The sequence below is a fragment of the Amblyomma americanum genome, chromosome 1, assembly GCF_052857255.1.
Source record: "Amblyomma americanum isolate KBUSLIRL-KWMA chromosome 1, ASM5285725v1, whole genome shotgun sequence".
NCBI lineage: Eukaryota > Metazoa > Arthropoda > Arachnida > Ixodida > Ixodidae > Amblyomma > Amblyomma americanum.
The window spans coordinates 168,001,743-168,027,760 of NC_135497.1; the positions used below are offsets into that span (position 1 = coordinate 168,001,743).

Here is a 26,018-nt window from a genome sequence, read left to right on the forward strand (position 1 = left end):
GCAATTCTCAGATATTAAACCATGCGGTCCTTCGCGGTCCTCAGCGAATGAGGAAGATATTGCTTCCTTGCGCGATCCGTTATCCCTCTGGCTGTACTGTGGGCAACCACGTAATCGGGGAGTAAGGTGGTGCGCACGTGCACCCTTATGAATTGCATAGGCCGTGTGCGCTGCTGGAGAAAGCGCTAAAGAAAAGAGACAGCGATGGCGGATACCCGTCCCTTGGCGGAGTAACGAATGGCTAATCCTGAAAGGAAAGAGAACTCAAGGCTGAAAGAGGCAATTGGGTTGAAGGATGGCAGGGATAGGAGGAGAGCCATTGGTTAAGATAAGCGAAGGGTACTAGGGGACTGTCGCCCAGCAAAGACGGGCCCGCAGCCGATCATTCCAAGTGTTGCCAGTCTCTTAACTGCCAGTTTTCAACTGCCTTCAACTTCAGTGTGTGTGCAATGTATCCAGAACACTCTGCTATCGCATAGCCCTCTTAAGATGACTTCGGCTTCCCCATAATTTAAAATCAACCGTGGTGTTCCTTCTAGGTAGTGACGACGTAGCGCACATAATTATGCGGGCTGAATGTGACTGAAACATGCGAGCGAAAAACGCAGCCCCTAGTACGCCCACAATCTTTGCGAGGGAAAATGGCGGCAAACGTAGCAGCGTACTGCGGCGGCGCGAGTAACGAGGAGAGTTCGCGAAGACGCTTTTGGCTTGCCGGTCGGGTTGTTTCGACGTGAGTTTCGCCTGGACAGGGACACTGCACGGCGGTCGTGTCAAGTAATTGCTGATGAACTGGAAGGTTTGCGAGGGAATGCGCTGTCAGTGGAGCGGCAGGCCTTCTGTACGGGCTCCGCCTTTTCGCCACCGGCGGTTTTCAAAGCGCGTCGGGATAGCGCAATTGACCGAAGGCTAGCAAATGTGTGCGGCGGGCTGCCGAAGCCATCGTGAAGGTTGAGACGCGGAACGGGTGGGCGCGCTTTCCAGCGAGCCCCGAAGAGAAGGCGGCTGCGAAGGAGGGCTTCCATCGCCACGGCAGCATCCCCGGTGTCGTTGGGTGTGTCGATGACACACTAATCGCCATCAAGGCGCCGCGGGGCAATGCTGCACACAGGGCAGCCTTCTGCATCCGCAAGGGCTATTACGCCTTGAGCTACATGATAGTGAGTAGACTTCGTCCTCTGCTGTGTTTGACTGCAAGTGTTCGGATCGAGGTCCGGGCTGCGACAGCGGAAGTTTATGCCTAAACCTGTGTTGTATCTGTTTTCTTTCAAGTCTGCGACTCCAACCTTCGAATCCTGGCCGTAGACTTCCGCTGCCCGGCTCGTGCAACAACGCGTTCGCCTGGCGCTACTCGTGGCTGCGGTGTGAGGTGGTGATATGCATGTTGGAGGAAAATGAAAATTGATTTTAGAGGAAAGGGAATGACGCAGCAACTGTCTCACCTATCTCAGCAGACACCAGAACCACACTGTAAGGAAGGAATAAAGGAGGGAGTGAAAGAATAAAGAAAGAAAGAGTTTCTGTAGTGGAGGTGTCCAGAACTAATCCGACCACCTGGGGATCTTTAAGGTGCACTGACATCGCACAGCACACGGGCCCTTTTGCGTTTCGCCACCATCCAAACGCGGTCGCCGCGGTCGGGTTCGACCTCTGGTACTCCGGCTCAGTAGACGAGTGTTTTAACCACAGAACTACCGCGGCAGGTGCCTCTTGGAGGACGCAGAGTTTCTTCGGGGTAAGCAGTAAGAAAGCCCTGTCTCAATTACATATATCGAGCTACAGTGGTCCGCATGCACTGAAGCTACCAGAATGGAGCGTGCTCGTTGCACTTAGGAATATGCATTGCGATACGATACATACGCCTTGTGCGAGTTGCCCCTGTGTTGTTACTGAGTGCAGGAGAAACACAAAGGCACATAAAGCATTGTTGAAATGCATAGTATTACAGGCTTAAACAAAGCCATTAGGCATTTGTACGACACTTGTGGTGTGTTGGAAATAGCAGTGAATCATTGTCATCAATATGAGCTTGCAAAAGCATCCTTTTAGGGGTGTTTGCCTCAACATCTGTCTTGCATAGGTTTCGGACGCTCCATTACAAGCCGGAACGAGTGGCTGTCATCATGGCAGCATGTGCAGCGCTGCACAACCTCTGCTTGGAGGCCCCTACATCAGTGGATGACGAGGATGCCCCCTGCCCAAAAGACAATGACCCGCCTCACCTACCTCCGGGGAAAAGTCGTGCGTGCACATGTTATCAGCCAGCTGTGGAGAAAGCGTCTCCAGCAGCGACTGGTACGGTTGAGCAGGCTATAACGTAGGCAATGAACTAGCCGGCCAAATCTTCGCAGCCAAGGCAGTGTCCAGCCAATGCTTGTGTGTATGTCATGGTTGTTTTGGCTACAGCTAACGAAGTGGCAGCCTTTTTTTTTTGCTCCTTCTTCGTGGTGTGTCTGGAAGCCTGCAGTGGCAAAGATGCAAAGGTGCACACCAGCTGCCACATCACTGACAGTGTATTTACCATACATCATAGTTCGCCACACAGCCACTTCAGTCTCCTTCTCCACTTGAAACTCGAGCCGAAACAACTTGTCCAGTAAGCCAATAGACTCTTCATTCACCCTCCTATGCCGTTGCCCTTGTGGACCCATCTGGCCCTCCACTGCCGTCATCTTGCAGCCTGCCTGTGCTGTGTGGAGAGCCACCTGTCTTCGCTGTTTGCATGACAAAGCACGTGAATAAATAGTGTAATGTTGAAGCAAAGCAGGCAATGTTTGATCAAATCAGAAAGTACCACTGAAAGTTTATTTAGTGCACACCACTAATTGTTTTACTGCATACTGCACCATTTCACACAGGTGGTCACATGAGCACAGGCATAAGCAAACCATATTGCATGCCATAACATCGACAATAATTCCATACGTCTTGTCAAGTGCAACAGAAATTGTCATGCAGACATGATAAAAAAGATTGCAAGACTACAAGCTCGACTGGTAATTATCACAGCTTCTGCACAGCTTGTGCAGGCAATAAGCCCACTTTTGCAGTAAGTGCACAAACCTAGTACACAAGCAGAGCAATGTTCAGTAAGCACTACATAATAGATTTTACAAGACTACAAAACCTTTAACATGTATAAAAGCATTGATATAGATGATGTAGCCAAATCTTTGTTATTTATGCAGACGACACGACATTACTATTTTCTGCCCCTTTGCCCAATCAACTAGTTAACCAGGCAAACAGAGCCCTTGTAAGTATTGAAGAATGGTAGGCTTGTGCGAATATTTGTACGATTCGAACATCGAAGCGAATAATGTGGTATTAGATTCGGGCTTCGAATCGAATAGCAGTGTTCGGAAATCTCGAATATTTTCGAAGTGTTTCGAAGTTTGAGTCTTTAGGAACAGTGCCCTTATATAGGGCTATGACAGAGTTGTAATTGTTAAATATACTGAAAGTGGCGATCAGCGACATGTAGAATCGCGCCAATGAGTGCTTGAAGCTAGACTTTTACCCTGTGATCCTAAATCAACCTTGAGGAGCCGTGTGCTTTATAGAATATTAGTCCCTCGTGGTAGCACTGGACTAATGTCATAAGATATAGACTGCAAGTTCAGGAAATGTAACCGAAATTAGTCGTCAGTGCATCTTCTATGCAAACAACATGTGAAGTTCATGGCGGCACCATTGCACTGCGTCACTGCGATCAGGTAGATTGGGCTCCTAGAGCACACTTGCCCTAAATTAGAAAATCGACTCCGAATTGTCATTTCGCAGGGTTCGCGACTATTCCGGAATCACAGAAACTCGTAAATCAGCTCAAATATATGCACAACATTCATAAGCACTCCGTAGAGGATGCGGCAACGCAAAGCGAAGACCACCCAGAAAACTCCCTGGCCGCGGCCATGGATTGGATTGGATTGGCCATATTGGTGATTTTTTCTGGCTGCTTTTTAGACGGTTTGGCATTGTGGCTATTATTGGGCTATACGCTCCCAGAAAACCTGATTGGTAAACGAAACATGTTTCAAGGAGTGCTCTACGTTTGCTTTGCTGTTGATGCAGTTTTTTTTAAGCAAAAGCTTCACTATGCTTTGTTTTCAAGAGGGCAGCGTCACTGATCTCCACTAGGTGGCTAAATGCCGCATTCCTGCTTTCTGAAGTGGGCGCAAGTAAGGTGGCTAGAGTACCCTAGCGCAAGTGAAGCCATCGGAAGTTCAGTGGCATGTCCTGGAAGTTCGGCATCTGCAGTGTATTTCAATGTAAAAAGTCTGGTCTTTCGCCCTTCCATTCTCAGTTTTTCGCGTTGTTTTCGTGTAACGTCTACTGTAATATCAAAGGAATAAGCAAGCTCAACACAAGAAATGTGTGCATTGTTTGGGGAACCCTGTAATTTCAGAGAAACTGAAAAAAACAGGCATGCCACTCCGCACCATCTGGCAACACTGCATGGTTGTCGCTGTGGGAACCAACGTTACTAGATTCTTTCCAGTTCTCAAACTGTGGAGCCCGCCTGACGCCTTTCAGTGGTGCGCCGCGTGGAGGCGCACGCGACGGCGTTTGCCTGGCAAGGCGTCGAACCGGCCGCCCCCGCCGGTGTGGGCTGCGAGCGGCAGTGTGTCCGTTTGGCAACGTTTGCGCTCGTATCCACAGATGCGTAGTGTTTGTGCACCGTGCTTGCAACCGCATGAATCATGCCGCACTGTTTCGTGCCAGGTTGTAAAAGCGGTTACGATTCTGTGCGATCTGCGGGAGAGAAGAGACATTTTTTCAGACCGCCCCGCGACGCTGAACGCCTTCAACTATGGGAGCGCACAGTACCAAGGCTGGACAAAAAGCTTTCAGGCTCGTGTTCCGTTTGTGATCATCACTTCCAGGATGACGACATTTTGAAGGTCTTCGAGCACAACATTTCCGGTGAAGTGGTCGCGATACCGTGCGACAAATGGGCGCTGAAAGACAACGCCGTGCCTCGCGTGTTCCCGAATTGCCCGAAGTATCTTTCTAAACCGACACGGAAATGTAAAGCACCTTCTCGCAGACTCTCTCCTGCAAAAAGCAAATGCCGAAAAGAACAAGGTGAGCGTACGAGTGCAGCATTCGGAGATAGCTACGACGAAACAGAAAACGGCCTGTCGCTGGATGGTACTGAATTTTTGTTTGACATGCTGGCTCGGTTAGCCAAAGGGGGACAAAAACTTGAAGGTTGGTCTCTTGATGTTGCCGAACAAACGGCTCTATTGTACAAGCTCAGCATAAGAAACAATATTCCCCGTGTGGAAACGTCCGTGGCGCTGTCGGAAAACCTCGATTTGACCGTGTGTGCAAATGGTCGACTCGTGCCACGTAGTGTCTACGCCGGGAAGCAGGGCATTGAGTTGAAGTCATTTGATGACTTGAAGTGTTTGATACAGTATCTGAAAAAGCTGAGGCTGTGCCAGGGATGCCCTGCTAAAAAGTACCCCAAAATCACATCATCAGTGGTGTCAACAAAACAAGGTGAAACGTGGAGGCGCAACACATGCACTATATTGAGCCTTAATGCTACATGTGCTCAATGCCGGACCTTGGACAAGCTTTTTTTGCAACTGATTTGCAACGGCAAAGCAGCAAAAGGACTGCAAGAAAAAGCAGAGGGCCTGCTTGAAGTCAGTGCGACGCAAAGCAATTCGTGCAACCTCAAGGCGAGAAAAACTGAAAGAAGAGCTTGTTTTGATGAAGCGGAAGCTTAGCGCAATCCCGGAGGAGACAATTGACAGCACCCTTGGCGTTCTTCCAGCCAGACAGCAGTTAGCCTTCAAGACAGCTTTCATGGCAGCGTACAGCAAAGTCAAGAAATGGGAGGCGGTATGATGCCGAGTGGCTGATGACATGTTTGCTACTGCACATCTCAAGTCCAAAAGCCTACACTTTAATTGCTGACATGCAGCTGTTACCGCTGCCATCAAAGGCTCGCCTTCGCCAAATAATAAAGGGAATTCCATGCAAATACGGTTTCAACCAAGTTGCACTGAACAGCATCAAAGGCCATTTCTGTGATAAAAGCCATCTAAGACGGCTAGGAGTATTGCTCCTCGATGAGGTAAGGTTAAAGCAGGGTATCTCCTTCAATAAAACCTCATGCAAGATGGATGGATTCGTGGACTATGGCGACGTTACAGCACCAAACGCAAATCAACTTGCCGACCACGCATTGGTACTGATGCTCGTGCCTCTGTTTGAAGACTGGGTGCAACCAATCGCAAGCTTTGCGACAAAAGGAGCAGCACCCGGAAAAGTTCTTGCAGAACTCGTAATGAGTGCTATCCTGGAACTTCACAAGAACAATGCGTCAGTCCTGGCTGTGATCAGTGACGGGGCTGGTAACAACAAATCTATGTGGACCCAGTTTGGAGTGTCAGGCAAAATGGATGCACCTCACCACTTTATTGAGCATCCATGGGAGCCATCACAAAACATCTACTTCGTATGCGATGTGCCACATATCGTCAAGTGTATCCGAAATCACCTGAGGAAGCACACCTACGCAATGGTAAAGAAAAAAGCATGAGCAAATGTTCAGTGCAGTTTAACAGTTGGATTTCGTTTCTTCCAGGCAGGTGACCTTCGCATCAATTTCCGGCATTATGTGACCCTGTATGAAGCAGAGAAAAATAAGCATGTGCGAGTTGTGCCAATACTGAACGAAGCACATGTTGCCCCTGATAACCTGCGCAAAATGAGCGTCAGACTAGCTACACAGGTAGATCTTGTTTTTGTAAAAGCATGCTGTTTTTATTTTCTGTCCTCATATGTGAAAAATGCAATTCTTTTTTTCTGCAGCTCTTTAGCCGTGGGACGGCTATTGGAATACGCGTGTACAGGGAAGCAAAAGCCGCTGGCTTAGAAGATTCAGAAGGCACTGAGGCCTTCACAAGAATGCTGAACGGCGTATTTGATGTGCTCAACATCAACCTTCCATCTAGGGGAATCAGGGGCCATTCCAAAGAGATAGAGGCAAGCAGCTCAGCTGCACTTCCTGGAGCCTAGGCTTATACTATTACATACGCCTTTGCGTGTCCGCATGGTTTGATTATTCACAATTTTTTTCAGATCATGAAGCAGTTACTGGAAGTCTTGAACGTGACTGAGCGAAATGCAGTTGAGAAGGGCACAAGGCTCTTTGCCTCTCAGCTGACAACGGAGTCCCTACGTGTCACATTGATGTCGACGCTAGATATTATCAATTATCTCTTCGACAAGGGCGCATATTACGTACTCACCGCCAAGCTTAACCAGGACCCGTTGGAGGTAACATGAATTTTTTCACTTTTAGTTTGGACTTTAGAGACATTATGCACTTTTACTCAAATGCTTGTGATTTCTCTTTCAGCGGCATTTTGGCCTCGCTCGTTCATTTGGAGGTGATGAGTCGCACCCTACCGTCATGAACTTCTCGCAGATATTTCGCCTGCTGAGCCTGTACATGCCCATCAAGACAGCACTACGTGGAAGTGTTCAAGGCGAACCGAATGCTGTACTTGTCAGTGTAGAAGAAATATTGAAGACTGCTGCAGAGACTCATCGATCAAACAAAGCTAGCTTGCGCAATGAGATTGAGGCTAGGCTGTTGGAAATGACAACGTTTCCATGTGTTACCCCTGACCAAATGAGCGATGAGCACAGCTACTTCAGAGGTTCACCAGATGACAGTGTTGTTTATTACTTATCTGGGTATATTGTACACAAAGTAAGCAAGCGCACAGAGTGCCAGTTGTGCCTGCATGACATTAGCTCAGCAGCTCCTGTCGTCTGTTCCGACGCGTACTTGACCAGGTATCGGAGCTTTAAGGAAGGTAGCCTGAGGCACCCCAGCATCAAGATGCTACACTTCGTGAGGGTTGTAAATGAATCAGTGTCACTTTCTCTTAATGAGGAAGGTCTCTGCGGGGACCTGTTTTGGAAGGTCCTGGACGAGCTGGATGAGTGCTACCTAACGTGGCTGGGTTGTGATCAGCACAAGCCCACGTTCAGGTGCCAAGTGCTATATTTTTCATTGTCACGCGGATGCATTTCTATGCCAGGGTTGTCAATCGGCGCCTTCAAACCCGCGAGAAAGTCGCCATCGCCAGCAAAAAAGCTCGTCTATTGTGAAGCAATGCTTAACAGTTTCATTGTGGGTGCGTCCTTTGTGCCTGGCAATAAATGCTTTTCATGCTACTGAGAAAAGGCAAGTTTCTTTGCTTTGCTTATTTTTCATTTTGAGTAGTATATGCATGCAAACAACGGCAGTGAATGAGTTTCGGGGCAGCATCGCTGCTGGTGCTTTCTCCTGTTCATTCCGTCAGTTATAGCCTCGCCCCAATGTTCGAAGAGGTCCCTAATTACTGCAAAAATCTGAGGAGCAGTGCATGAAAATTTCAACGCAAAGAATGCCATCTATAATACACAAACCGGCAGCGCAGGGCACCGGGCTAACCGTGGCCGCCGCGCCATCTGGCGACCGGAAACGAAAATGGGCCACACATCGACGGCCGCCGCGGTGGGGAGTTTGACAACTGAAGGGATCTAGTAATGTTGGTGGGAACGTTGAGTGTCAGTTCTGCTGTGCGTGAGCGTGGTTAGTCAGTTCTGTCGCATTATATTCTGCCGATTTTTTTAAACAGGTGCGAGTACGATGAAACCATGGATGAGCTGCCTCCTAAGATATGCCGGAGCGCGATCTGGGGTTTTTTTAGCGTGGACCGAAAGACTCGAAGTGTTGCACGTGCAAGATGAACCTGAAGACGCCGAGCGGCACTACCACAACTCTGATAAATCACTTGAAGCATCATCCACAATTCAAGCGGTTTGAAAAGATGCGCAGTGCCCAGAGTGGCAAAAAGGCAAGAGATATGAACAAGCTTGAAGCAAGTGTTCTGGTACCTGGACCTTTCAGGGCATTGCTCAAAAGTAACAGCGCTCGAGCCAGGTTGCTAACAAAGAAAAAGGCATTGTTCCTTGCTACCGGCCTTCATCCATACTCAGTTGTAGAAGAGCTAGGGTTCGTAGCAATAATGCAAGCTGCTGCTCCCGAGTACCAGCTACCGTCCAGGACTACGTTTTCCCAGAGTGTTGTGCCGGAACTATACTCTAAGGAAGTGGAGCGAATAAAAGGAGAACTTCGGCACCATTTTCAGAATGGAGTTCAGTGTTATTTGTTGACAACGGACAGCTGGATGTCAAGGGCAGGAGACAGCTATATTTCATTGACGTGCCACATGCTGAATGCCAACTTCGAACCTCACAATTTCAACCTTTCCTGCAAGCACATGCCTCAAGGCTACACAGCTGAAAACTTGAAAAATGCTCTGCTAGAGCTTGCTGCTGAATGGCATCTACCGCAGGACATTCCGGTTTATACTGTAACTGACAATGGGCGGAATTTTGTTTCTGCGGTGACGCGGACACCGTGGCATGGACTTCAATGCTTTGGACATACACTGCAGTTGTGCATCAATGACGCTAAGAAGCAAACGCCCCATTCGAGGTGCTTTGCACCAAGGCACGAACAATAGTCGGACATTACAAGAGGAGTGCTGTTGCAAGAACACGCCTCAAGGATGTGCAAGCCAGCATGGGAATAGAACCCCTGGAGGTCATTCAAGACGTTCCCACACGGTGGAACAGCGAGTATGAGATGATGGTAAGGCTCCTGAAGCTGCGCCCGGCAATTTCCTTGGACTTGTCGGAACAAGACACAATTGATAATTTGTCGTCAACCGAGTAGCGCCTAATGGCTGCAGTAACATCAGTGTTGAAATGTGTAGAGGAAGCTACTAGGGAGAGCTGCTCAGAGAAGCACCCGACCCTCTCACAAGTTGTGCCACTAATACATTGCATGCAACTCCTGTTGGCATAGAAGCAGCATGGCGGTGGCGAAGATTCCATATTTGCGGGAAACCTGCTCCAGAACATGAAGTCCCGCTTTGTGGATATAAAAATGCAAATCCCATATGCTTTGAGCACAGTGTTAGATCCTCAATTCAAGTCAGTGTGCTACAGTCATGCTAGTGAGGCACAGTGGCTGAAGAGTCAGGTTTGTTCGGCATTGGAGAAAAGTCTTCCACTGAAAGCAGACATGGATTCCCGCATTACTGCGTCTACACCAACTACCGACAGTGATGTGTGGAGCGTTTTTGGAGCTTTGGCCTCGACCAGCACTGTGAGCACTGCATCAAGACGGCCACTGCTAGAGTTAGAGGACTGCCTGCACTCACCGCTGAGGCCTAGAGCAGAAAACCCCTACCTCTGGTGGAGGACCAGTGGCAAGGACACCTTTCCACAGTTGGCAAAGGTTGCTCAATTATACACTGGGATACCAGCAACACAGGTGTCCAGTTAAAGGCTATTTTCAGCGTCTGGAAATGTTATCACGAGAAGGAGGGAGCTCCTGCTTCCTGAACATGTGGAGCAGTTGGTGTTTCTGCACAGCAACATGCTGTGAGCATCTCGGCCAGAGAGCATGCAGAAGTGCCAATAAATATTCTAGACTATTCTAGATCCTTGTACTAGTTGTGCTTTTCTTTCATTCAGTTACCTTGTGAATTCTAGAAACTACGACCTCCAGTGTAAATATTTTTTTTACAGCTGTGTTTGCATTCGCAAACCATTCGCTTTGCTTCGAAAATATTCGTTTCGATTCGAAAATATTCGAACAGAATGACTATTCGCTTCATATTCGCTTCGAACTTGAAATTCACTATTCGCACATACCTAAAGAATGGTCTAAATGAAAAAAGTTCAATATATATGCTAATAAAACAAAAGCTATTTCCTTTCATCCAAAAAATAGGAACATATTCATCGATGAAGATATCTGCCATATTAATATACAGAAGTTGTAAGCTCATTTAAAATACTTGGTGTCGTCTGCACGGAACAGATGTCATGTGATGCTCAAGTGGATCACGTTATACAGAAGTTGTCATGACTCATTAGCTTGACTAATATAAACAAACATACCTTCCCTGCCAAGCTTAACACTCTGTTACACCAAGCATTGTTCTACTCGCACACAAAATATTATCACTTTGCCAGGGGAACGACAACCCTAAGTAACATGCATAAAATATATGGAGTGCAGAAAAAAATGCTAAGAAATATTTCCAACGCTCCTTATGACCATCCGTCTCTTCCGCCCTTTCAGAAACATAACATAATGGCCATATATGATATGTACGCTTACTGCTTAGCTTTAGCCTACAAGAAGGAAATTAAAAACAATGTTGTGAACTGGCTTCCTTACAGAGAAAAGTTGCACATTATCCTGCCAGCACCGCCACATATATGGAATAAAGTGTTATGTTGCACCATTTATGACAAACAGCTGATATGGTATCACCTTCAAAACTTGAATTTATTAAGAAAACATAGCCTTCATCTCCAGCAAGCAATGAAAGCTGATATCAGATTAGTTTTATTGGTGGCTGAACCTGTTTCCTGATATTTTCTAGATATGTTCTAGTAGGAAATGTTTTTGTTCGTTTTATTTGCTGTCATTGTGATTCTTCATTCATTTCTCTTCACCTAAAACCTGCATTTTGTAATCTAAAAAGTGGCATTTGTATTGTTGCATTTCCTTATTTTCAGAGTGCAAAAGTGCGACATGGGGGTGTTCGAAGCTTTGAACTTTCACTTTGTCTCACTATTTTGCAGCTAGTGGGAACAAAAGGGGTCTTTTTGTTTGTTTATCTTTTTTTTCTTGCATAAATGGTGGCCACTTTTTTGAAGAACCAAATTTCTGCGCATGTTTCGTGCAAATGTCCTCACTTTTGTTTGTGAATCTCGAGCTGACAATCTATGATTATAACGGGTTGTCGAGTGAACTTTTATTTTCTGCACATGGTACACTGTTCTGCTGGTGCCTCTTTCTCACTTTTTTATTATTGTTAGGGGGGGGGGGCACGCCAAGCCAAGTGCCAAGTTTTTCTCCCTAGCTCCCCCATCACTATGATGGAAAGTAAAAATAAAATATTACTATTACATTACAAATGGCCATTATCACTGAATATGATGAACAGTGCAGCAGTTTCGATGCAAATGGTGCATCATAAAGCGTATCGCACTTAATGCAAGTCGCATTGCTCGCAATGAATGCAGCATTAGCAACGAGTCCTCATACATATATAGAGACGTGTAAACATCACAGTTACATCAGTTAGGTGGTATGCGTGTAGAGGTTTTTCATGAACAGCAGAACATGGAGCACAGTCATGCCGAGACGTACAAAACATGCAGCTTGTTACAATGCAGGCAATACTGCATGAAAAGTCCCGTAGCAGCAACTCAATCGTTAGGCCATTAACACTTCTGCATCTTGCAGAAGTAAAACAGTACCATCAGAAAAAAGCAGATACAGACTTACTAGATATCATAAATCAGCGTCTTGCAAAATTTAAAAAGGCACCATTACAATTATGCAAAAACAACTTGACTAGAGAATATCACATGCCTTCTGCATCACACGCTGACTAGAGAATATCACACACCTTCTGCATCTTGCAGAAGGTAAAGAGGCAACATTGAAAAAATACACAGAGGCCGAATAGATATTGTCAAAGACCTTCTGCTTCTTGCAGAAGGTAAAAAGACACCATAAGAAAAAAACCACGCCTTCTGCGTCTTGCAAAAGGCTGTAAAAAAAGTGCCAGCAAACAAGATTTAAAAACAATAAAAAAAACATAAGTTGATGGCGGCTGTAGCTGGTTTTGCAGCTGCACCACCATGAAAGAGATGGACAGTACGAGCTGCTCGTGCAGGCTCGCCGATTCCCTTCTCGCGTCCCGCACTGTTGTTGCAAGGTCTGACATAGTGGCTGTTAGCTGCCTTCTGTCTGCAGCAGCCTGGCTGAGGTGCTGCACATACTAGAAAGTTCAATAGCAAATCTTTGCTCCCAATACATTCAATGCTCATTTCACTTTTATGTTATAGATGACCTACTGAAATATACTGGGCCACATCCCACAACAGACGGCCATAGTGAGGTTAAGCACAGGTTTGGAACGGTGGACGTAGGAACATTATGTTGCATGCAGCTGCTTCTGTTGCACAAGATGTGGTGCATCCTGTCAGCCCATACCTCCAGGAGGCATGTCTGAAAATTCGGCATCCTGCCCGTTGTGTGCTTTAGCGATGTCTGCTGTGCATCTTGTCTCCTTAAGCAGCTCGTCCACCTCCTCGTCCTGCTACTTCCTCCACCGCAATGGACGGCCTGGAACTGCCTGCCGATGAGGGTGGTGCAGTGGGCTGCTGCTGGTGGGTGCCTGTCAGAGCGCAAACAAACTGAATGTACACTTGTCATAGGACACAGCACGATGTGCAATAAGCAAACCGTTTGCTGCAACGTCTAAGGGGAGCAGCAGTACATATAAGCAGTTGCAGTCAGTCATATGACAAATGCAGCATTGTTTCAGTGAACTCAAAGTGCACGTCAGCGTTGTCACCGCTCCTGCTGTAAGAGGGAAAAAGCTTGCACAACGTGTCAATATGCCGAATCTGAAGGAAACTTTTTGTGGACATAGTAAAACAACTGTGGCTCTATGGCGCTCCTGCAAATGCTATTTATTAGAAGCACTTTGAAAAGAGGGTAATGTGGAGCCTGCATACTGGCAGGTCAACGCACTGGCAGTGTCAGCACGCTGCCGATGCTGCTGCAGCTCGTCCACCAGCAGTTCAGCAGATATCTCCCCCGTCTCCTCAAGCCAGGATGTTTCACTGGCGTCGTCTACATGAAATCATTACACAAGACACAACTGCACAGTAAACAGTTTCAGCAAAGTGTGAAATGTGTGGTTAGTCGGTACTGTGGCTGAAGGCGAAAAATCACTACCAGAAAAGGAAGGTAAAGAAGCTGAGGCGGCATTTGCAATCTCCAGTTTACGCACTACTACACCTTCCAAAATTAGCAAAACTGCAGATGAGGTCATCAGCAGTGTACACAAGCTGTAAGACATACACATAAAATGGTTTGAAATACAGTTCACCTACCAGCTGCAGACTGGCCTCCCTCTGCAGGCTGCTTGTCCCTGGCTCGCTGCCCACTGCAACTCTGACGGGAAGAGAGGTGTGCTGGGCTGCTCCTGCAAGAAGGAACAGTGCCTCACGTTCAAACATGAATGTCTCGAAGTTCATCATAGGGTTGCATTGCTTACAGCACATGGCCCTGAGGTTCGGTCAAGAATCCTTCATCACCACCAAACTGCAAACTTTGCAACTGTCTGTAACGTCACAGCAGTTGACTAACGACAGTGGTCATACCTGCTGGAGATGGGGGGAGGCTACAACCTGCTCAAAATAAGATCCCGCGAGGCCCGTGACGCTCACTGGCCCGATAAGCTGAATGGCTTGGCCACCCACAGCCGGCAGTCTGCCGCCACCGGCGCCACTGCGACAGGACCGTTCACGCGGTCCTCCACAGAACAATGTTGACAGGCTTACCCTTGGCCAGCTTGCAGCCACGCCAACTCCGCTCGCCGCGGGCAAGTCACTACTGATGGACTGCTACCAGCTCCACGAGCAAAGCCCAGTTGCGGTGACCTCTTTGGAGGCAATTACCGGGCAGAGCTAACCCCTATTTTCTTCCCCCATCAAGTACCTAACAATAATCTATATATATATATATATATATATAGATATATATATTGTCACCGGCTGCGAGATAATGCTCTCAGTATGTTTACGGCGGCTGACGATAGCTGGTGTGCAGCTGCCTTTGCTTTTTCGCAACTGCCTGATCACGTGTGCCCTCGCAAGCTCTGCGTTGCAGTTTTCTTATCGCAGGAACCCGATATTGCGAGCTAGGCTGCCTCAGCTCGCGCGCCTCGCGAGTTTGGTCCGAAGGCTGCAGTCTAAAAAAATAAATGTTATGAGCATTGATTGTGGTGCGCTGCGTGAAATTCTCGCATATATGAGCGAACTTGTAAGGGCACCAAACTGCTCAAAACATTTATTTTGTTGGATCAGCGGTTCTCGCACCAAACTCACAAGGTGCGCGAGCTGCAGATACTTAGCGCGTTATTTCGGGTTCCCGCGATAAGAAAACTGCAACGCTCTGCCTGTGCGTGCGTGGCCGTCTCAGCGAGCAAAACGCAGACAAACGACCCCCTAAAGGGTGTGCCTATGACTGTGCTGTCTACGCGGCGATCGGGCACAGGCGAAAAAGCGAAGCTGCGCACCAGCTATCGCTAGGCGCCGTGAACGTGCAGACAGCACTATCTCGCACCCGATGACTATCATTTCGCAGCACTGACTCCAGTGCAGACACGGTTTCCATCTTTCGTGTTGTCTTGTGGGCTCCTGTACATGCCACGAATGGCGCCAATGTTCAGCCGACTTGACTGTCAGGCCCTCTGTATTTAGGGCAGCGGCAATCCCCTCCCAAAGCTCCCGCCTGCGAGTCGCCGTGTACTCAGGCGGGAGCTCTGACGAGGCCCGTGCCAAGGGCGGACGTTCTTCGAGATATTCGATGAGCACCCGCTCTATCCGGCGCCTCTTTGGTGGTGGTGCGATTTCAAATGATAACAGTATTTCGTCGCGATTCCCTAGGCGATTTCTCGGTATCGGCCAAGGAAATTTATTCTATAGAAAGGGAATAAATATTCGGGAATCTACAACACTGTTCATTCACATGCACATACGTGCGCTGCATTAGAACAACTAGTAGAGTTATGAAAGAGCAAGGACGAGCGATATGGTTTAAACTGTGCACCTGAAAGTTTCCCTCGCCCTCATTCTTTCCCACGGCCGAATTCGCTCAGTTTTCTTATCGATAGGGAGCGACCACGGACAGCAAACTTACCTCAACAAGTCGTCTTCGTCGAATTTCGTGCCAAGAGCTCCTTTCTAGCTGATTCTTGCGCACCTACAGTCTTCACTGCATTCAATCAGATTTTTCTACGCTTAAGACATCGGCACAACACTTTGATTTTAGTCGACACGAAAAAAAGGAGGAACTTGTCGTGGAATCAGCTGTTTTCTTGCTTGTCGCCATGCTCTCGCTTTACGCTATCAGCGCGCCCTCAAGGCAACAAAATGTACCCTACAGCAAATTTAATTGCAAAACTGAGAGCACCTCTCATTTTCCTTCCCGTTTCCAAGTTATCAACACGCTTTTTTTTAGCAAGATACGTTATTGTTTTAATTCATTGCGACGCTGTTTTTTTCTTTTTAAGATGACATGTTCACGCCGCTGTCAGCGTACCTTCGCAGCAACAAAAGTTCTTGCAAGTGCGAATTTAATTTCAGAACTGAGAATGCCTATTTTTTTCCATTATATTTTTGAGTTCGAAACAGTTTTTTGACAAAATAAAAGATTGCTAATTTTATTCGGGACAGCTTCACAACAAAACGTTACCTAATGGCCCCTTGTACAAATAAATGCTTCCGCGGTAGAGCCTTGCTGGTGTCTGATTGATTAGCTGATCCGTCAGAAGTGCTGTCAAACAGTTTAGAGATTTTGACGTCACGCTTACAAGCTTGCGGTATGTAATATGGCCCCAGAAACCTGGAAAATTGGTTTTAGGGGAAAGCAAATGGCGCAGTATCTGTCTGACACATCGGCGGACGCCTGAACCGAGCCGTAAGGGATGAGATAAAGGAGGTACTAAGAGTAGAAAGGAAGAAAGCGGTGCCGTAGTGCAGGGCTCCCGAATAATTTCGACCACCTGGGGACCTTTAATGTGCACTGACATCACACAGCAAACGGGCGGATTTGCGTTTCGCCTACACCAAAACACGGCCGTCGCGGTCTGGTTCGAACCAGTGTACTCCGAATATGGAACAGCTGTTTTTCTTTTTCTGGCTGTCATGTTCACGATGAATGACTTTGTGGATGAATTGATAAGGCTGAATCCCTCAAGTTGGGCAGCAGCTCACGCCACCTAGCCAACGCTTTTCCGCTGTCAGCGCATACCCGCACGGGAGCAGAAGTGACTGAATAGCAAACTTAAATGCAAAACTGAGGGTACTGCTTGTTTTGCGGGGCGTTGTTGAGTTTTAAATACAGTTTCTAAACAAAATAAAGCATCACTCATTTTATACACTGCGTCTATACTGCAAAACGTTAGCCTAAGGTCCCTTGTCGTGCAAATAAATGCTAACGGCGCGGAGCCACCGCAGAGTTGCTGCTATTTGGCTGATTCCACTGTCAGAATCTAGTGTTGTCTTTTTACCGCGACAGTGTCAAGGAGCTCGTTTCGCAGAAAAGCAGCTGTCGTCGGCGGAGTTGGCCGTGAGCGAAAAATGACTCATCTCAGTGGACACCTGAACCGCGTGGTACGGGTGCCAGCGAGAATTGTGAGACAGGGGTCATTTCCTTTCCTTAAAACCCCTTTTCATTTCATTTTCTTTCCCTTACATCCCCGTTCGGGCGTCCACCGAAATATGTGAGACAGGCGTCATTTCATTAAATTGCCCAACGGGGAACGCGTCGCGCCGAACGGCCAAAGGCGATCCGTGCACTCCTTGGGAACGCTGCAACATGCTTTCGCGTCTCACTCTTAAAGACGAAGCTTAAGTGTCCTCCAAATTTTTGACGTGAAGCTCTCAAAACTTAGTTATATTGAGAGCGCTCCGTAATTCGGCCCCAGGTCATGTTAGAAGTCGAGATGGCAATTCTCCTTGTTTGTATTCTTTAATTGTTGCCGCGCAAAATTATCACCACCATAGCGCTAACGACCCTCGAATATTTAAAACGCTTAGCGTCTTCCGGTTTACGGAGCACGATTGTTGGTAGTGCAGAGCACGAAGCGCAGAAGGACGTACGACACATTAGAGACTAGCAGCGCACGCATACAAGGCGTTTCGTAGTTCGCATGTGTATTCTTCTCTCATGTGTATTCTTCTCTTATGTGTGCTCAATGCGTTCTTGTGCCTTATTGATCTCATGCAACCCTAGCAATCCCACCAAGGAACCTTTGTTAATAGTTGCAGACTTCCTGCATTAGAAAGGAGATTGTTCAGGGTAGTGGGTGAGTCACACGAGGTTCCATAGCGCAAAAGCTGGGACACGACAGAACACGAGCGCATTAAAGACATCCCCTTGATATTCTGTTTAGCTTATGAGTTAACTTTATGGGGCTTTAACGTCCCGAAGCGACTCAGGCTATGAGGGATGCCATATTAAAGGCTTCAGGAAATTTCGACCACCTTGGGTTATTTAACGTGCACTCACATCGCACAGTACACGAGCCTCTAGAATTCGACCGCCACGGGCGGTATCGAACCCGCCTCTTTCGGGTCTGCAGCCGAGCGGAATAAACCACTGTGCCACGGCGGCGGCTTGCCCATGACATTCAGAGACACTTGTTTCTGGACAAATCCTGTATTTCTTCGAAAAACAGTGCTCCAGTAATTATCAGCAACAAATCGAAGAAAAAATCGGCATCAGTAAAATTATGTAACGAAATCAAGCGAAAATAGGAGAAATTCTGATAACGTTTACATGACTAGACAGTAAATATGAAATAGTCTATCATCCGGAAGCACATGCAACGTCCAATGATTGCGCCCGACGCCACGTCCACGAGGCCTACCATGGGTGCTGGTCTTCACGCATCCGCATATATGTTATTGAGCAGCAGGTGGCCGGTCATCTTCAGCTTCAAGTACATAATACCGCCAGAGGGTCGGCTGGGCGCAGAAGCCGCCCTGAGCTCGAACGCCAGCGCTTGCCTCATCTTCTGAAGACGATGAAGCGCGGCCCATCAGTGGCGTTCGAGCTCCTTCGCCTGTGCGGCTTCCTGCAGCCAACCCGAAAGCGCCTCCGACGCCATGCTAGCCGTCGAATACGCCGGCCGTATACCACAGGACACGCGGCACGACGAAACCCAGCTTGGAAGAGAACCAGCTTGGAAGAGAGCCAGCTTGGAAGAGAACCAGGCGGAGGTCGACGAGGTGTTCCGCTTTTTCGGAGGCCTGGAGGCGACCACGGGCACCAGATTCTTCGACAGCGGTGTCTCTCGCAAGACGGCGGACTCGAGCAGCAGCGTGTCCGGCAGCCAGAAGCACGAGGCGGCTACCTTCGATGCGTTGGCGGTGCGGACGGCGCGGACGCAGGCGACGACCACGGCGTGCGAGGCGGCGGCTGGGGCTATGACCGACCCGCTTACCACGTTGACCAGCGCGGCCATTGTCAGGTGCAGTCACCTCGCGCCGATGGAGAATGGCGAGGAGGTTGGTCTGCGCAAGACAGAAACGGCGTTTAGACGACTGGGCGAAGAGCACAACGTATTCTATTATGTCGATGAGACGAACGCAAGCCACGACCGCGCGAAGAGTGCACGTAGAACGTACCTTAACATCTGGCCGCTCACTTTTTGGCTGCCAGGCTTGAAGCTTGAAGGAGTGGTTCCACTGTGGCTGTTGCAACTCGAAGCTGTAGGCGTGAGGCGGCTTCATAGGGGAAGGGCAGACAGCAAGAGCTCCCAGAAGAACGCTGGCGCTCCGCGCTCGGGTACCACCGTGGGCTCGTGCGTCGCACCAGGTTTCAAGAACGACTCCGCGGCTGTGGCAAGGGCCGGCGTTGTCTCCGAGCGCTGCCGGTGGCTCCAGTAATAGTTCAGCAGAGCGCTAGAACATCGTCGAGTTGCACCGAGATGAGGACAGCGAGGCCTACGTTCGCCGGTGTTTTCTTGCAGTGCAGCAGCAGTGACGTGGCTCTTGGGGCTCGAAAACGGACTGCGTTCAACGAAAGATGTTCGGCGCGTGACTAGCGCTGAGCGTGATTCGATGGCAGGTACGCCGCGTGACACGTGCGGTGGCTACACCTGATTGGTGAAAACGTCGGAAGCGGATGTGGTGGTTCGTATGCAACGAAAAGAGTCGAAGAAACCGGATGGTGACGTCAAACCATAGAGCCGGGGGCGGGGAGGAAAGCGCCGTTTTTTTGATGGGAATAAAGATTGTTTCAATCAATCAGGAAAAATTTAGAGCAGAGGCCGTCATGCATGCAGGAAGGAAAGCTCAGGAGAGACCCTCGCTGTCCAGCTGCATGCCAAAAAGTTTTTCACGTGTTTTGGCAAGGACTACTGGGAGTCTTTAGCCGACGGAGAGGCAGCCAAGAGTAACGCTGTACGCCGGGGCGTCGTGTGAGATAATAGGACCATTTTTTTACCTACACTGGCTACACTAGTGTAGCTAGTGTAGCATTGTTTCACTTTTTTTTTTGCCAGTGTAGAAAAAGTGTTGCTCCGCCCATCTCCACGGACGCATTTGTTTTATGCGTAGTGCAGCAAGAGGACTACACTTTCTACACCGCTTTTTTGGAGGTGTAGGCTAGTAGACGAAAAACGAAGGAGCGCGTTTCAAACGAAAAATAATAATTATAATAAAAATTGGAAAATTGGTTTTTGGTAAAATGAAATGGCGCAATATGTGTCTCACATATCAGCGGACACCTGAACCGCGCAGTAAGAGAAGGGATAAAGGAGGGAGTGAAAGAAGGAAGTAATAGGTGCCGTAGAGAAGGGCTCCGGGATAATTTCGATCACGTGGGGATCTTTAATGTGCAACGAAATTTTCTGACTAAATGCCGCAAGCGGTTGCTGCGCAGCCTCGCAAGTCTGGGATGATCGTCCGCCTGGTCGACTGCAGCTTTATGGCGGTGCACCCACGATTCGAAGACAGTGGCAACCTCACCTTCTACGAATATAAAAATTGCTTACAGGACTGAAAGTGAGGATTTTAGTGCGCTCAACGCTACTTCGCGCTTAGGTAAGCCGCGTTCGTTCGGTTGGTATCGGCGCTCAGCGACCCACGTGAAAAATGTATTTTGCGTACATGGTCGTGTATATGTATCCATGTATGATAGTGCGAAGCTCCCTAAGCTTACAGTATCGTTTTTCACGCCTGTGTATTAATATGGCGGCGCCTTATGTGGTCGGTCAGGCCGCTGTCTGATAGCGGAGGGCCAGTCATCGAAAGTCGCACCCTATATGCCGCGGAACGCCGGTTTCAACGCGGCGCAGAACGCTGTTTCCCTAGTCACGAAATATGGATGGATGCTTTGCATTTCGCGCGACGAACTCGTCGTCGGCCCTTCATCCGACGATGAACTTACTGTGCAAGTAGCGACCGCTGCAGAGCAGGCGATACAAGTTTGTGTTTTACGGTCCATTTCAGGAGAAACAAAAATGACCTTTGCATTTCTCCACCGACCCGCCGCGGTGGCTCAGTAGTTAGGGCGCTCAACTACTGGCCCGGACTTCCCGGTTTGGAACTCGACCGCGGCGGCTGCGTTTTAATGGTGGTGGTGGTAGTGGTTTTATTAAAAATAATAGTAAAAAGGAAGGAAAAGATTTTTGCTAGCCCCGGCATCTGCCATCGATACTGAAGCACCTGAGCTGGGGCAGCGGAAATAAAGGACAGCAGGCAGAATGGAGGAATGAAATGAAAGAGGTGAGGGGACAGGAATAGAGGACAGGGGGAGAAGTAATATGTACAAACTATTTACGCAATAAGAAATGTGTCCAGGTTGTGCGCGTGATTAGTTCATTTTAGAGGAATTAAATCACACACGCGCACAGCACTGTGTAGGTTACAACTGGAGTGGGGCGTCCAGTTATTAATCGTTCAAGGTAGAACTCGCGGAGCGTTCGGTCACTGAGTGTAACTACCTGACGGAGAACAGACGGGACGTCAAGCCCGTGTGTTCGAGGAATGCACAGAGGCTCACCAAAGTTCGCTCACGAATGCGCGCACTGCCCTGCGGCCACAATAGCGTCTTGATGGAGTCTGGTATAGTATGCCCTGCGCCCTATAGGCCGCGAGCATATCGCGACGAGCATCGGCGAACGCGGAGCAGCGAAGGAGCAGATGTTCTAGTGTTTCCACTGCACCTCATCCGTCACACACATCACTCGTCGCGATTCCGTGACGCACCCGTCGTTCCCCGGGCCACACGCAGCCAATGCGCGCGCGGAGGATCATTGCACGTGGTGACCGTGTAAGTGCGCGACAGCCGGTGACACTGTCGATGCGCTCACCTCCCGCGATGCGTGGGTCGGGGTGCTGCTTTCGGAGATGGTCGTGAATGGCCGCACGCACGTCCTCCAGCGCAAGGGGCAGATCGCTGGCAGGTAGTTGGTGTGCAGCGGTCGTGAGGTCGTCAGCTTCTTCGTTGCCGGCGATGCCGCAGTGACCGGGCACCCACTGTGCACGCACGGCACAACCTCTCTGCGCGAGGCGCTCGATGCGCGAGGCGCTCGATGCGCGAGCGAATTTCCCGCACTAGTGGGGTATCGCGGCCATTAGATTGCAGGCGGCTGAGGGCGGCGCGGGAGTCGCACACACACTAAACAATTTCACACCCTTTAGGGTGTAAATCAGCTGTCCCCAGACGAACACCCTTTTCCAATTGTTCGGTGCTAAAAAAAGGTGCAGAGATCAGCACCCTTAATGAAGGGTGCACTTAGTGATACTATAGAGGATGTAATGGTTGCACCCTCATTAAAGGGTACTATTTTTCCAGAACACCTCTACGAATGCATGTTGGAAGGGTGCTCCACATTGATTCACCCATGAAGCAAAAGCCTTGGATAGATGCTCGCCATCGAAACTTTCATGCTTTGCAGCCTTCCTGAAGGGTGCTGATCTTTGCACCCTTTTTAGCACCCAAAAGGGTGTTCGTCTGGGGACAGCTGATTTACACCCTTAAGGGTGAAAATTTGTTTAGTGTGCAGCAGAGCACTCCTGGGCGACGGAGGGCCGAGGGTGAGCAGCGGGTCCAGCCCGAGCCGGATCCCCATCAACTCCGCCGTGGTGGAGTAGCCCAGGAAGGCTGCGTGTTGCTGGCTGTGCAGTCGCAGGGCGGGGATGGTGGCCGCCGCAGCAAGGGAGCAGCTGTCGCGGGCCACTGAGCCGTCGGTGTACACGAGGAGATGGTCCTGGAGCTCCTCGTGTATGACGGCTCTGGCCAGCTGCTGCACAGCGCAGAGGGGTGTGCTCCGCTTTCCCGCAATGCCGACGATCTCTCGCTGTACCTCCGAGGCAGCAGGCCAGGGCGCGCAGGAGCCGTAGGGGGGTGGGCCTTGGGTCAATTGCTCATACTCGAGCAGCGCCGCGCCCATTCGTGAGCGCGGGTGCGAGCGCATACGCTGTAGCAGCAAGCCGCCGTCCGGTGCGCGGTGAAGCCGATGTGATTCAGTGCCCTGCGCGCTGCTTGGAGCTCAAGGGGCCACGCTCCTGCCTCGGCCAACGTTGCGGCGCACTGCGAGTTTTTGGGCAGGCCTAGGCACACGCGCAGGGACTTGCGGTGCTGAAGCTCGAGCTTCTTCCAGCACGGCTTGCGCACCGTGACGAGCGGCAGCGCATAGAGCACCGCCCCCAAAGCTGCGGCATTGTATAGACGCAGCGCGGCTTGCTGGGAGATGCCCTGGCCTCGAGCGGTGAGCTCGTGCACACGTTTTAATGGAGAAAAAACAATAAGGTTCCCGTGTGCTGCGCGATGTCATTGTACATTAAAGGTCCCCAGGTGGTCGAAAATTATTCCGGAGCCCTCCACTACGGCACCTCTCTCTTGCTTTCTTCTTTCACTCCCCCTTTACGGCGCGGTTCACGTGTCCAACGATATATGAGACAGATACTGCGCCATTTCCTTTCCACAAAAAAACAATTATTATTATTATCTCTACCGTAATGAACACAACGCGAAAACGTTTTGCAGCATATGTTTCTTCATTTCATCTTATAATAAATTATGAAGACTAAAAATTCAGAGGTTGTCGTCTGTTCCCGAGGAAAACGGCGCTCCGTATCACGCTATTGGCTGACGCTCGTGCAGACGAGTGCAGCGCCTTACGCCATAGCTTTAGCCCCGCCTCCACAGGCCTACACGAGCTTGCACGAAGTGTAGGTTAAAAATAATAATGAGGATTACCTGAGATAATGCAGGATGTACAAAGCGAAAGATGTCGGCCTTTACTGTGTTCATTGACGTTGGCGTTGACAATGTTCTTGAAGGCGATAACTTTGAGCAAAGGAAGGGAGCATAACTGGCTCCCTGTATATGCGGACGCCTCATTCGTGCTTTGATACATGTGGCGCTGGTGAGAGAGTGATAGAGATGTGGCCTGAATGAATTAGCGCTGACAGCGTTGTGGCTGAGATGCGATACTGCAGCAAGAGCTAGGCCGCAGCGTTCATTTGGTGATCAATCTCTCGCGATCAAGCATTAACTGCATGCCACCTCTGAGGGTAGCAGGGAGGGCGCGCTGCCTATTCAGTGTGAGGAACGCAATCAAAGCAGGCATTTGCAGTTGCTGTTTTTAAAGCGAAAGCTTTAATGGCTACGAACTTGCGATTTCGCCGTGGCGGTGCTCCGAGGAGACACATGGCGTCACAACTCGCCTGGCCGCGGATATTTCTCACTCCATCGCTCCCTAGTCACTACTGCGCATGCGCCGCGAGTAGCACCGAGCCCCAGGTGTTCCGCCTCTGCACCTTTCCTCAAAATCTAACTTTAAATTTTAAGTTCTCTCTTTCTTCTTTCCCTCCCTCATTTATCCCTTCCTTTACGGCGCGGTTCGGGTGTTCACCGAGATATGTGAGACGGCTACTGTGCCATTTCCTTTCCTCAAAATACAATCTAAACAAGTGAGCCGACATCGTTCATAGAGTTCTTTGGCATTGACAACTTTTCAAAGACCGTTCATTTTCACGAAATGAAAGGCGCACAACCGGCTCCGTGGTTCAGTGGAGACCTCATTCTCGCTTTCATGTACGTGGCGTTGGTGTCCGAGTGAAAATTGATATTTTGGGGAGAGGAAATGGCGCAGTATCTGTGTCACATATCTGAATACACCTGAATCGGGCCGTAAGGGAAGGCATAAAAGAGGGAAGAAAGAAAAAAAGAGGTGCCGTAGTGGAGGGCTCCGGAATAATTGCGACCACCTAAGGATCTTCAACGTGCTCTGACAAAGCACAGCGCACGGGCGCCTTAGCGTTTCGCACTTATCGAAATGCAGCCGCCGTGGTTGGGTTCGGAGTTCCCGGGTCAGGCCTTGGTGATAATCGAGTAGCATTCGGCGAAGGGGCTTATCGCAACTGCGGTAAGCGCGGGAAGGAACTTTCATTTGTTGTGGTAGCCCACCATGGTACGTAGTATCTGTCGTCGCTTTTGTCTGCTTCGTTTTGCGACGGCGGATGTATGCGCCCCTGGGACCCTGGCAGGTTACACTTGGAAAAATATGCTGTTATACTTACATCGGGTTCATTGTAGTCTCGTGTTAATCTCAGGGCTAGAAGGTTAACCTCAATACATGAAGTGAAGGGACAAAGTTTTTGTTCAGACAAACTGTGTATATATACACACCCTCTGACAATTGACAGAAGGAAAGAAAACCAAATCTAGCGTACACTTCGTAGAGTATGCTTGTTTGTGTTCTTGTTTTTTCTCATATAAACTGTTACACGTGTTGCCACTGAAATAGAACTTGTTGCTCTGTGCCATGTGTCACGTTTCATTCCTTTTCTTTAAACTGTGTGTCTAGGATCAAGGTGTGTATTTAATGATGCTTCCGAACCAACTATCCCACCTTAGTGCAGTGTATAGACTGCTTTTAAACTTTAGCTGCATTTGCTAGGCTGCGCCAGGACAAGGTGGTCTCCCGATCGAGAAAAAAAAATTAAGCCAATGTTTAACACGGGTAAACGTAAGTAGGTGCGGCAAAACATTTCCAACTTGGAACCTTGTAGATCTGGCCGCTCAAGCCGCCGCGGCCGGTTGAAACTGGTTTCAGAACGATACCTCTACTCTATGCATTAATCTAATTAATACGAGGCATTATTTGCCAACAATCATTCCTGAACATACGCGGCTAACGGGTTAATATCGAGCGCGAACAATCTTGTGCGCGACTGTTTCTGCAATGGCAGGGTTATTAGGTATTCTGATATTACATTTTTTATTTACGTAAAGAAGGGTATAGATATGATGATGTAATGCGAATTCCATTTCATTATGATTCGTTTAACGTGAGAACGTTACGGGTCCT

The 26,018-nt window shown here is 48.9% G+C and overlaps 2 protein-coding genes and 1 pseudogene across 3 annotated transcripts in view; 1 reads left to right on the forward strand and 2 right to left on the reverse strand.

Annotated features, from left to right (window-relative positions):
• Positions 1–16,031, reverse strand: part of LOC144114157 (uncharacterized) — a 39,978-nt gene extending 23,947 nt beyond the window's left edge. The window contains exons 1-3 of the mRNA XM_077647711.1: positions 15,827–16,031; positions 14,017–14,108; positions 13,109–13,292 (exon numbers count right to left, since the gene is read on the reverse strand). The gene's annotated coding sequence lies outside the window, so the exon portion shown is untranslated. The remainder of the gene's footprint in view (positions 1–13,108; positions 13,293–14,016; positions 14,109–15,826) is intronic.
• On the forward strand, positions 2,543–12,379 carry LOC144114162 (uncharacterized; annotated as a pseudogene).
• A 2,310-nt stretch (positions 16,032–18,341) lies between the features above and the next one.
• Positions 18,342–26,018, reverse strand: part of LOC144114156 (uncharacterized) — a 37,263-nt gene continuing 29,586 nt past the window's right edge. For both annotated transcript variants that reach the window (XM_077647710.1, XM_077647709.1), the window contains exons 4-5: positions 19,321–19,704; positions 18,342–19,206 (exon numbers count right to left, since the gene is read on the reverse strand). In XM_077647710.1, coding sequence (XP_077503836.1) covers positions 18,802–19,206; positions 19,321–19,425 — 510 coding nt within the window. In that variant the 5' untranslated portion in view covers positions 19,426–19,704 and the 3' untranslated portion in view covers positions 18,342–18,801. The remainder of the gene's footprint in view (positions 19,207–19,320; positions 19,705–26,018) is intronic.